Raw genomic sequence first — 13,377 nt, forward strand, 5'->3', positions numbered from 1 at the left:
TTGGTTTTAGATTCCATCTCTCACAGTTGAAGTGTACCTATGATAAAAATTACAGACCTCTACATGCTTTGTAAGTAGGAAAACCTGCAAAATCAGCAGTGTATCAAATACTTGTTCTTCCCACTGTATCAATGATGTCGCTCTTGCTGCTGGTGATTCTCTGATCCACCGCTACACAGATGACACCTTTCTGTATACATCTGGCCCTACTTTGGACACTGTTAACAAACCTCCAGGTTAGCTTCAATGCCATACAACTCTCCTCCTGTGGCCTCAACTGCTCTTAAATACAAGTAAAACTAAATGCATGCTCTTCAACCGATCGCTGCCCGCACCTGCCTGCCCGTCAAGCATCACTACTCTGGACGGTTCTGACCTAGAATATGTGGACAACTACAAATACCTAGGTGTCTGGTTAGACTCGAGACTCACATTAAGCATCTCGAATCCAAAATTCGGGTTAGCCTAGTGGTTAGAGCGTTGGACTAGCAGCCGAAAGGTTGCAAGTTTAAATCCCCGAGCTGACAAGGTACAAATCTGTCGTTCTGCCCCTGAACAGGCAGTTAACCCACTGTTCAGGGGCAGAACGACAGAGGCCATCATTGAAAATAAGAATTTGTTCTTAACTGACTTGCCTAGTTAAATAAAGGTAAAAAAATAACTGGTCACCATAGCAGCACCCAGCTGTAGCACACGCTCCAGCAGGTATATTTCACTGGTCACCTCCAAAGCCAACTCCTACTTTAGCCCCCTTTCCTTCCAGTTCTCTGCTGCCAATGACTGGAACGAATTGCAAAAATCACAGAAGCTGGAGACTCATATCTCCCTCACTAACTTTAAGCATCAGCTGTCAGAGCAGCTTACAGATCATTGCACCTAGCCCATCTGTAAATAGCCCACCCATCTACCTCATCACCATGTTATTTTTTTGTTGTTGCTCCTTTGCACCCCAGTATTCTACTTGCGCATTCATCTTCTGCACATCTATCACTCTAGTGTTTAATTGCAAAATGTTAATTATTTCGCCAATATGGCCTATTTGCCTTACCTCCCTAATCTTACTACATTTGCACACACTGTTTATAGACTTTTGTGTTATTGACTGTACGTTTGTTTATTCCATGTGTAACTCTGTTGTTTGTGTCGCACTGTTTTGCCTCATCTTAGCCAGGTTGCAGTTGTAAAAGAGAACTTGTTCTCAACTGGCCTACCTGGTTAAATAAAGGTGAAATAAATCAAATAATATAAAAATATATTTTTTAAATATGCTCCCTGTAGGGCTACTGCCCTAGTTTAAATCCTTTGTGAAATGTTGAATAAAACAGAACAAATAGATTTCAGCTAATTTTATTCACACCATTTTATTTTTTATATATTCAATGAAATAATTTTGCTTCTCTACTGTTGCTGTAGCGTAGCGTTCTCCAAACTTGGTCCTGAGGACCCCAAGGGGTGCACGTTTTGTTTTTTGCACTAGTACTACACAGCTTATTCAGATAATGGGCTGGCTCATCACCAAGTTATGATTATTTGAATCAGTTGTGTAGTGTTAGAGCAAAAAACAAAACGTGCACACCTTGGGACCCCCAGGACTGAGTTTGGGAAACGCTCGTAGCGGGTCACTTGTTTCTACTGTATCTGAAAATAAATCGGAAACAGAACTAAATAAACTTTACAATTGTGGGAAAGTGTGTATTTCACAACATGCAATCGTTCAATAAAACAGGGTAAATGTAAACTTCAAAAATAAGTTTTACATTCAGATCTTAAGGAGATCACAGTAAACATGGCTGACAGATACTCATTTCTCTGATCAACAACTAACATTTATCAATAAGTTTCCATATGTTTTTATCCTCATAAATTTGCTGCACAGATATCTCCCAAGCTCTCTGTAAACTAATATTACATACATTATATGAAAAAGCATACCTCCAACACAAGACACTACAATGGCTATTTAAGACTAAATAAGTCAAATGCCTTTTAAAAAACCAAGTAGAACAATACTGATAACAATATAGTTGGAGCAAAAACAATTAAAGGAGAAACAATGCAGCATTCACAAGAGACCAACCAGCAATACTGAAAAGGGCATTAACAACAGAATAACAAAAAAGTGCTTCAGTATTTTAGTCAGTTCACATTTCCTGTAGGTAGCTAGGAACTAAGGTGATTCTCCTCCCTGAACATGAAGGCAAGTCCGACCCAGGGTCACATCACAGTACCAATGACGCTCCCCACGACAGCAAATCACCTTGCGATGCATTCCGTCCTGAACTATGACCCATCTGCATTCCTGAATGAAGAATTATTCTCACCAGCGACCATTATTATTGGCTAGTTTAAGCCTGGATTAGTATTGATGACAACATAGCTTTGTTTTTTCAACAGAAAACAGCACAAAGATAGTGTACATTTACTCATAGATACACTATAGATTGCCCCTGGCTGTTTTGAAATGTCCCACCTTTTAATACAAAGAAATTGTACAAAGACATTTGACATTTGTTATAGAATAGGAATAATCAACAGTTTCAGGGGCAGTTTTGTTCTGGTTTCACATAGTGTGATCCAGATGTTGCTCTCAATGGGGCAATTTCTATCTATATCAGTTACATCCCTCCAAAATTGCCACTTTTCCCTTGTTTATGAAATGTTAAGAACACTTATTTTGAAGACGTTGGTATTTCAGGTACGGGAAAGGTACCAGCCTCTGCCGTGAATTTCCATGAAATGTGTTGACAACAAAAACACAACCCACCAAGAACCAAACAGATCTGACTTGGACTTTAGCTGTTTAAAACTTTGTGACAGATGTACAATCCTCCCACGAAATTAGCATAACTTTGATGCATAGTAATCAAATGGTGATATCTTGCTTGAAAATACCCCCCCATAGCTCAATATCCAGTTATGAAGGTGAGTGAGATAGAGAAATAGAGGGAGGTAGAGAGAGAGAAAACATTGTGAGAGATACAGCACAAATACAGGAGGGAGAAAATGAGAGACAGACCCCAAAAAAACGATGGGTAATAGAAAAATAATAAAGAACGAGAGAGGATAGAAAGAGGGATGTAGGGTTGAAAACCGTGTCAGAAAGGCAAAATTGTTTGGGTTCTCCGCACCACACACCATTTCAGCCCTACTAGCTTTGGACTGAGACGAGCCAAATCTCAGGCCTCATCTCATCTCATGGAGCCTCTCCAGTGGGGAGTGGGGATACCCCTTGGCTGGATAGGCTGGTTTAGGGGCTCTGGAGCCTGTTGTCCCTCCCTGGAAGAGGGGGGTCAGTCAGTCAGGGCACCTGGATCCATCAGGTCTGTTCTGACCTGGTGTGGTTGTGGGCAGCAGCCACCGCCACCAGGGCGGCGCCATTACACCAGAGTGATCTCCACCTCCTCCCTTCTCTTCACCTGGCCGCGAGGCTGCTGCGGCTTGGGGGGTGGTGGAGCCGCGCGGACCTGTCCACAACATATAACTAGTTATTAATTTGAGCTCCAAGTGGAGCCTCAACAAAATACAAGTGTGTCTTATCAAACAGGACAAGGGTCAGTATCCATACAGTATTTATCATGGTTTTCATTAGTTGACAAAAGTGTGTGAGAGTGTTAATGTGGTAACTTACAGGTCGAATGGTGCCTCCCACACCACGATCTGCTGGGTACCTGGGGGGCTGGGTGGAGCTCTGGGAAGGACCTGAGGTTGAGGAGGGCAGACAGAATCATCAGCATCATGTCTTGGATTAGAAACCACTAGAAATAAATAAACACAACCCAGATATATATCTCAGAATGAGGATTTAAAAAATCCATGCTGTTTATTACTTGTCTATGTCTCTACTTTTATACATGGTCTATTTTGCGTGCATTTAATATGATAAATAACATAGCCTGGTCCCAGATCTGGTTTTGCAGTCTTGCCAACTCCTACGTTTGTTGTCATGCCACAGACTATAATTCAGCACAAAACAGATTTGGGACCAGGCAATGAATTATGTTCAATGCGATAACAATTTGAATGCCAAATAGTCATCCTTTGAGGAGTGGTTCTTACTCTGTAAGGGGCTTTTGAGTGGTGCAGGCGGTGGCCTATGGTGACCGTTGATGTAGGAGGGTGGGCGAGGTATGGGGGAGGCACTGGCACTGGAGGGGCTGGACTGGGGTGAGGGCAGAGTGGGGGTCTGGAGGGGGCTGCTGTGGAACGGGCCCAGCTGAAAGGGGCTCCGTGGGGAGCACTCAGAAAGAGGAGAGGGTGACACCTGAAAGACAACGTTCACCACAGAATTCAATAAAACAGGTATATACTGATTACTATTATTTGGATGAGGATGTGTGTCGTCTAAAGGCTGGTTTCCTGCACCAAGATTAAGCCTGGTCCTGGATTTAAAAAATCATTCTCAACAGAAAATCTCCATGGAAATAAAGTTTAAACCGGTTTAAAAGTGTCCATTCACGGGGCCTCCCGGGTGGCCAGGCTCTGTCGCAGCCGGCTGCGACCGGGAGGTCCGTGGGGCGACGCACAATTGGGCTAGCGTTGTCCGGGTTAGGGAGGGTTTGGCCGGTAGGGATATCCTTGTGTCATCGCGCACTAGCGACTCCTGTGGCGGGCCGGGCGCAGTGCACGCTAACCAGGTTGCCAGGTGCAGTGTTTTCTCCAACACATTGGTGCGACTGGCTTCCGGGTTGAATGCGCGCTGTGTTAAGAAGCAGTGCGGCTTGGTTGGGTTGTGTTTCGGAGGACGCATGGCTTTTGACCTTAGTCTCTCCCGAGCCCGTACGGGAGTTGTAGCGATGAGACAAGATAGTAACTGGACAGTAATTGGATACCACGAAATTGGGGAGAAAAGGGGGTAAAATAAAATGTTAAAAACACGTGTCCATTCACGTATGTAAACAGCGCCAAGGGTGGCTGCATGTGTGTACCGGCGTGCTGCTGCTGGCCTCTCCCAGGCTGTCGCCATTCTCGCCGTCTGCACTGGAGCCACCCTCCGCCAGCAGGTCCTCCACCAGCACGGCGGGGAAGACGCCAACGGCGCCGTTAAACTCGCCCTCCCAGAATCCATCGTCCTCGTGGGTTTCACGGCTCAGGATGCGGATGATGGCGCCCTCAGGGAACGAGAGCTCCTCGTCTGTCTGGCCCGCATAGTCGTACAGGGCCTTGGCAAAGCACACTGAGGCAGACAGAAGGGGGAGGGAGTGGGAGAGAGCCAGGGTGAAATGCGGAAGGGGGAGAGGGAGGGAGAGACAGGGGAGGGGGAAGAGTAAGAGCACAGAGGAAGAGATCAAAATGGAAAGAAAGGGAAAATAAAAAATGGTCCCAACACATCTGAATGATCTCAATGACATTGTCTTACATATGAATACTTGTTAATTCTGTGTGGTGCGAATCGTAATTTATACTTAAGTCCAATTTCCTCTCATTTAGCTACACTCGCATTAACATCTGCTAACCATGTGTATGTGACAAATAAAATTTGATTTGACATGCATTGTGACATGTCAAATCATGCATTGACATCAAGCATGACTAAGTGAAAATCTGATTTAAGTCAAGTTCAGGATTCTCTCCTGTGAGAATGTCGAGGCTGATCGGATTGTTTCACCCAAATTCACTGCGTCTCTCACCACTGCTGGAGTCGCCGTTGACGCTGGGCGTGCCCGGTGTGGGCAGCTCTGATTCAAGCAGCTCGGGCTCGGTGGAGTTGCTGGAGGAGTGGGATCGGGCGTCCAGGGCAGCCAGAGCCTGGAGCATGCTCAGTAGGCTGTTAGACGAGGGCAGCTGCAGGTACTTCTCCGGGACGTAACCCACCTGGCTCGTCCGGTTCCTGGCCTAGAGACAATGTTGGAACACACACACATAGGGTTACCAGTGACAGTAGGGCACACCGCAGCAAAATGTTTTGCAATGGACAACAGAACTAAAATCTCCCCATTTCACTCCATTAAAAAATAAAATCCCTATTGAACATGACCCCTGGTGTGTAGGCATATGATGACTTTAGAGTACCACTTGCTTTATTCAAGTTTAAAGCGCAAACAGTGAAGTATTACCACTTTTGGAAAGCACTCTGTACCTTGACCCAGTCCTCCATGTCCCCATCATCAATAACCTCCAGCACCTCCTGTTCCTCGATGGTCAGCTCGTCTGGCTGTGACGCCTGGGAGAGGAAGGAGATCATGTTTCATTACTGCTAGACTGCCCCAGTGAATTCTGTGCATATATTGTATGTTGGAGCTGTATTTGTGAAGTCTGCATTTTTAAATTATAATGCAGGCTGCAGTGCTCAAAGGACTTATATGGTACCATATTGCATCGCATCCAAGGTGATGGGTTGATTGCCAGCTCAAAGGTGAGAATAGGACTACTGTTGTAGAGCACTCTGTGTGCATGTATACCTTGTATGAGTAGAGCACTTTGCAGGTGAGGGGGTAGTTCCTGAGAGTACAGGAGGGGATAGAGCTGCTGTCGTCCAACACCTCTCCACTATCCTCCAGCTCCTCATCCTCCCTCTCAAGGTCAGCTGTACCCTAAACACACACACACACACACACACACACACACACACACACGGTTGGATGGGATCACTTTGAGCAAGGCAAGCCACCGTATCGATACTTTTGATCACATAGCGAGACGTTATTTGGGATGCAAGGTGATATGCAGATCACAGTGATTTGTAAAATCAGTAATACTGAACAATCTAACGGCAAAATCAGTAGCCTTGTAAAACAAGCCTGATCTCAAGCTCACATGCAGTCATCAGTCAGTCTGGTTTCATGAGGCTAGTCAATCTCAAACACACAAACACAGCACAGGATAAACTAGCACCTTAAAAGGAAAAATCCACCCAAAAACCACTAATTCCTTTAATTTACATTGTTAAATAACATTATGTGAGAACAAATGTTTCATTTTGGCCATATAATAAGGTTGGTAGCAACATGGAAAATTGTTGTGGAAATCTGTTGCAGCTCAAATCGACTATAAAATCCAATGCAATGCTCTCTCTATGGGCTTGCTGGCTAGCTACGTAGCAAGCAAATGTAGCTAAAACATAATACCAAAGACAATATCAGCATGTAAAGTAGCTAGTTGGCGGTTAAATTGCCTAAAACTGCACTATCAATTTAGGAGTCTAGAAGCTCATCATGTTCAACACGCAGATCGATAAGCCTCACAAAATGGAGTCTAACGTTCACAACGGCAGATAAACGCAGCAGAAAAAGAAACGTCCATTTTTCAGGACCCTGTCTTTCAAAGATAATTAGTAAAAATTCAAATAACTTTACAGATCTTCATTGTAAAGGGTTTAAACACTGTTTCCCATGCTTGTTCAATGAACCATAAACAATTAATGAACATGCACCTGTGGAACAGTCGTTAAGACACTAACATCTTACAGACAGTAGGAAATTAAGGTCACAGTTATGAAAAGTTAGGAAACTACAGAGGACATTCTACTGACTCTGAAAAACACCAAAAGTAAGATGCCCAGGGTCCCTGCACATCTGTGTGAACACGCCTTAGGCATGCTGCTAGGAGACATGAGGACTGCCGATGTGGCCAGGGCAATAAATTGTAATGTCTGTACTGTGAGACGCCTAAGACAGGGAGACAGGACGGACAGCTGATCGTCCTCGCAGTGGCAGACCACGTGTAACAACACCTGCACAGGATCGGTACATCCGAACATCACACCTGCGGGACAGGAACATGATGGCAACAACAACTGCCCGAGTTACACCAGGAACGCACAATCCCTCCATCAGTGCTTAGACTGTCAGCAATAGGCTGAGAGAGGCTGGACTGAGGGCTTGTAGGCCTATTTTAACTTCTCTAGGGTAGGGGGCAGCATTGGGAATTTTGGATGAAAAGCATGCCCAATTTAAACTGCCTGCTACTCAGCCATAAAAGCTAGACTATGCATATAATTAGTAGATTTGGATAGAAAACATCCTGAAGTTTCTAAAATTGTTTCAATGATTTCTGTGAGTATAACAGAACTCATATGGTAGGCGGAAATCTGAGGTTTGTAGTTTTTCAACTCATTACCTATCGAATACACAGTGTCTATGGGGTCATATTGCACTTCCTAACCAGACAGGACTGGCAAAAAGTGCTCTTCACTGACGAGTCGCGGTTTTGTCTCACCAGGGGTGATGGTCGGATTCGTGTTTATCATCGAAGGAATGAGCGTTACACCGAGGCCTGTACTCAGGATCGATTTGGAGGTGGAGGGTTCGTCATGGTCTGGGGCGGTGTGTCACAGCATCATCGGACTGAGCTTGTTGTCATTGCAGGCAATCGCAACGCTGTGCCTTACAGGGAAGACCTCCTCCTCCCTCATGTGGTACTCTTCCTGCAGGCTCATCCTGACATGTCCCTACAGCATCACCAGCCATACTGCTCGCTCTGTGCGTGATTTCCTGCAAGAGAGGAATGTCAGTGTTCTGCCATGGCCAGCAAAGAGCCCGGATCTCAATCCCATTGAGCACGTCTGGGACCTGTTGGATCGGAGAGCGAGGGCTAGGGCCATTCCCCCCAGAAATGTAGGGCCATTCCCCCCGGGAACTTGCAGGTGCCTTGGTGGAACAGTGGGGTAACATCTCACAGCAAGAACTGGCAACTCTGGTGCAGCCCATGAGGAGGAGATGCACTGCAGTACTTAATGCAGCTGGTGGCCACACCAGATACTGACTGTCTTGATTTTGACCCCCCCCCCCCCCTTTGTTCAGGGACACATTATTCCATTTCTGTTAGTCACATGTCTGTGGAACATGTTCAGTTTATGTCTCAGCTGAAAATAAACGCAGTTGACAGTGAGAAGACGTTTCTTTTTTTGCTGAGTTTACATTTGAGGAGATTGGAAACGTTGCCCATGTTTAATTGATGGGCAGTGGGTGCATTCTTGGCGATTCTACGACAAGGAGCACTCTCCAAGGAGTGAATTTTGTCAACAAGAAGTACAACATTAAAAATATTTTTGAGATGTGCAATAATTAACTTGCTATCTGTAATATCGTATAGCTTTGGAATCGTGACATTACGTACTTGAGGAAAATAGCCACGTTTCTCGACATATACACAAACTTTGAGAAGGGATTGCGTTACGATTAGTTAAGCAACGTGCACGCGATTGGTTGACAGTCTGCTGGGTGGGGCGTTACACATTCCATCTTTCATTGGATTCCTATCTCCTTTCTATAATATCTCTGGCAAAGGCACCATGCAGTGCACCCTGGATTAATGAAGCAGACAAATAGGAAAAATGTTCTAGACTGTTAAATTACACATTTCTCGAGGTAGGAACATTTAAAACATTTTGATCAATGGCTCATTCGAGAGAAGACATCCTCCCGGAGTTATGACATTGGCAAGTATTGAAATCTGACATGTACGATAAGACGTTTTCGCGATGTAAATGTCATATTCCTATTAACTTCCAGTGTATTGAGAGGGATTTTATCACAGTGCTATATCATCCCGCCCAGATTTCTGCCTGCTTGAATGTCAAAAACTCAGATACACATGAAAACATGAAATGACCCAGGGAATCAATAGATCACTCAGAGATGCACAAAAAAAAAAAACATTCAAATTGGGTGAACCTTTCCTTTAAAGTTGAGGAACAGTACTTTAAAGAAACACCCCAGCTTCCTTATCATGTGATTTACCTGAGCGTGGGAAGTTTCAGTAGGCAGGTACAGGGGACAAAATGGAAATTGTTGATGGGTTTGCGTGTATGCACAAAGATGTGAAAAAAATGCATTTTTGTCTCATCTTTCAATGTGTGTTTTGTGACTCACGGAGAGTGAAGGGTCGTGGGTGTTCAGGTTAGCCCACCGCTCGTTCTCCAGCTCCTCCATCACCTGGTTCATGGCGCTCTTCAGCCACGTCTCCACAGTGATGCCTGCCTCTCTCAGCAGGGCCAGGCGAGCCTCCGCCTTCAGCTTCACCGTCTAGAGTTGGTGACATAATCATATGTTTTGTCATATTACAAATGTAATGTTTATTCCCTCCCAATTCCAGCAATGTTCCCACTGGGATTTCGCAACTCTAGTCATGACCAGTCAGTCATCATGTCATAATAGGCTTTCATAAGAAGCTCTATCAGAACTACTGTATGTTGGATGTAGTCTGCCGCATCAACCAGCAGGGGGAATCAGAGGCAAGAGAGGCTGAGGTGAGACAACCTACTGGCCCAATGATATACCAACCTCAGAAAGGGATCACACACACAAGCATGTAACTAGTGGGATCTGAACTCCGGTGTCTGGCTCGGGACACCTACATCTTAAACATTCCCTTTTGGCCAAATTTTAAGTCACAGGCAGGGTTACATTATCACGAGTGTGAGCCCTACTCACCATCGCCACACACACAAGTTTACCTCAGCTCTCCGCAGGTTCTCCCTGGCCGCCTCCATTTTGAGTTCCAGTTCACTGCAGGTCTGCTCAGATGGCCCCTGCTGTGTCCTATAGTCCTCCAGGGCCTAAAAGGTCACAGATAACATGTAGTAAACAAACCAATCTCAATGACTGTCTGAAATGGCACCCTATATAGTACACTACTTTTGACCAGCGCCCTATGGGGGCTGTTGATGGAGCTCATAAGCTAGGCCTCTGAGCTGAATTTGTGAGTGTTCGTGTGTGTGTAAATTACGTATGTACAATGTTGGCACCTGACCTGAGCCATAAGTGAGACTAGGAATCTACCACCCCACTACCAGATTGTAGCCCCCCATAATGTTTTTGTCCCCCCCACTTAGGTTCTGAAAATCTCCATCGCCCTCTAATTAACTTGTCATTTTCGCAGATTAAGTGTTAGAGCTAGTAACATATTTATTGTTTACAAATTAGCTATGAATAGATAGCACAACTTTGGATTTAGTCTCCATCTCAAAATCGAATGGTTTTGACCGTTTGGAATTTTAAGTGAGCTTCTTTTCTCCTCCCACTTTGGCCATGCAGTGTGCCTCGCAAAGTGATTGCTGTCCTCGTTATGAAATTATAAACTGAAGTAAAAATACTTTAAAGTACTACTTAAGTATTTTTTTGTATCTGTACTTAACTTTAACATTTATATTTGTGGCAAACTTTACATCACCACCACCACATTCATAAAAAAAATAATGTACCTTTTACTTCATACATTTTTAATGCTTAGCAAGACAGGAAAATTGTCCAATTCACAAATTTATCAAGAGAACATCCCTGGTCATCCCAACTGCCTCTGATCTGGCGGACTCACTAAACACACATCCTTTCATTTGTAAACGATGTCTGAGTGTCAGAGTGTGCCCCTGGCTGTCTGCAAATACAAAGAAAATAAACATTTTTGCCATCTGGTTTGCCTAATATAAGGAAATTGAAATGATTTACACCAACTTTCGATACTTAAATATACTTTAGCAATTACATTTACTTTTGACACTTAAATATATTTAAAACCAAATACTTTTAATCAAGTAGTGTTTTACTGGGTGACTCACTTTTACTTACTCACTTAAATGTTCTATTAAGGCATCTTTACTTTTACTCAAGTATAACAATTAGGTACTTTATCCCACCACAGACCCTCTATATCAAAAAAGTACAATATACACAGGATCTTTACATCAAATATACAAAAACTACAGCTGATGGTGAACCTGAACAAATTTAAATAAAATAAGCACTGTTAAGCATGTAGCCTACAGCCAGATGAGTTGTGTCTCCTGTAGCTTACTTTTATTTTGGTAAAGCACATTTTTGATAGAACAATAACCTAGCAAATTACATGGTCACTCAACTAATAAAGACTAATATTGTTGTACCTCGCGCTGGTTAGAGTGCAAAGCTGAGCACAGTGCACAGTTTGACTAGGCTACTGATATTCCCCAGTGTTGCTCGGCATGCAAAATACCTTGTAGAGATCAATGACTGTCAACAGTTACATGCTTTGTTCGACACTGAAGGAGAGGAAGCATTAGTTGGCACAAAATGAATCATTTTCGAAAGCAGTATAAGCAAAAAAAATGGAATCAACGATTTCTAATGTTTTAATGGATTTTCTGACCGATGCATGCTACATTTGGATCGGTTGGCAGTTGCGGACCGATGCAGTCGTATCTTACATAAAAATAAAAAATAATAAAAAAATCAGGGAAAGATGCATATATCAGCTAGAATATAGACTATCCCCTTTCTCGCCCTTCATCTATCCCTTCCTCTCTCACCCGCTGGCTGTGGATGATGCTCTTGTGTTCTCGTGCCACTCGGGTCGCCCACTTCCGTGCCTCCTTATCCAGATTGTGCTCCTCCGCTGTGCCACTCTGCTTATGCAGCTGCCCCACCTAGTGACCAGGGATGATGGATGGGGTAGAGAGAGAGTTTAATAGTCTGATAATATTCAGCTAAACATAATCTCTCTGTGTGTGTGTGTGTGTGTGTGTATCGCAATAGGTCAACAATATACTGAACAAAAATATAAAACGCAACATGTAAAGTGTTGGTCCCATGTTTCATGAGCTGAAATAAAACATAGCAGAAATGTTCTATATGCACAAAAACCTTATTTCTCTCCCTGTTAGTGAGCATTTCTTTGTCAAGATAATCCATCAGGTGCACCTTGTGTCACACAACACAATGCCACAGATGTCAACTTTGAGGGAGCGTGCAATTGGCATGCTGACTGCAGGAATGTCCACCAGAGCTAATGTCAGAGAATTTAATGTTAATTTCTCTAGCATAAACTGCCTCCAACGTCGTTTTAGAGTATTTGGCAGTACGTCCAACCGGCCTCACAACCGCAGACCACTTGTAACCACACCAGCCCAGGACATCCACATCCAGCTTGCAGGATCTTCTAAGACCAGCCACCCAGTCAGCTGATGAAACTGAGGGTTTGCACAAACTGTCAGAAACCATCTCAGGGAAGAGCATCTGCATGCTCGTCATCATCACAAGGGTCTTGACCTGACTGCAGTTTCTCGCCGTGACCGACTTCAGTAGGCAAATGCTCACCTTCAATGGCTACTGGCATGCTGGAGAAGTGTGATTTCACGGATGAATCCCAGTTTTAACTGTCCTGGGCAGATGGCAGACCGTGTGTACAACGCATTCGTAAAGTATTCAGACCCCTTGACTTTTTACACATTTTGTTATGTTACAGCCTTTATCTAAAATGGATGAAATATTTTTTTCTCATCAATCTACACACAATACCTCATATTGACAAAGCATAAACAGGTTTTTTGAAATTTTTGCAAATGTATTACAAATGAAAAACAGCAATACCTTATTTACATATAAGTATTCAGACCCTTTGCTATGAGACTCGAAATTGAGCTCAGGTGCATCCTGTTTCCATTGATTTTTTTTTTGATTTTTCTAC

At 43.8% G+C, this 13,377-nt stretch overlaps 1 protein-coding gene across 1 annotated transcript in view; it reads right to left on the bottom strand.

Moving 5' to 3' along the window:
* Positions 1-1,331: 1,331 nt before the first annotated feature.
* LOC139418119 (F-BAR and double SH3 domains protein 2-like) overlaps positions 1,332-13,377 on the bottom strand; it is a 52,531-nt gene continuing 40,485 nt past the window's right edge. The window contains exons 11-20 of the mRNA XM_071167324.1: positions 12,221-12,337; positions 10,394-10,495; positions 9,810-9,962; positions 6,399-6,530; positions 6,077-6,160; positions 5,628-5,832; positions 4,926-5,173; positions 4,057-4,261; positions 3,629-3,699; positions 1,332-3,464 (exon numbers count right to left, since the gene is read on the bottom strand). Of these exons, the coding sequence (XP_071023425.1) occupies positions 3,378-3,464; positions 3,629-3,699; positions 4,057-4,261; positions 4,926-5,173; positions 5,628-5,832; positions 6,077-6,160; positions 6,399-6,530; positions 9,810-9,962; positions 10,394-10,495; positions 12,221-12,337 (1,404 nt within the window). The 3' untranslated portion in view covers positions 1,332-3,377. The remainder of the gene's footprint in view (positions 3,465-3,628; positions 3,700-4,056; positions 4,262-4,925; positions 5,174-5,627; positions 5,833-6,076; positions 6,161-6,398; positions 6,531-9,809; positions 9,963-10,393; positions 10,496-12,220; positions 12,338-13,377) is intronic.

The sequence above is a fragment of the Oncorhynchus clarkii genome, chromosome 10 (genome assembly GCF_045791955.1).
Source record: "Oncorhynchus clarkii lewisi isolate Uvic-CL-2024 chromosome 10, UVic_Ocla_1.0, whole genome shotgun sequence".
Lineage (NCBI taxonomy): Eukaryota > Metazoa > Chordata > Actinopteri > Salmoniformes > Salmonidae > Oncorhynchus > Oncorhynchus clarkii.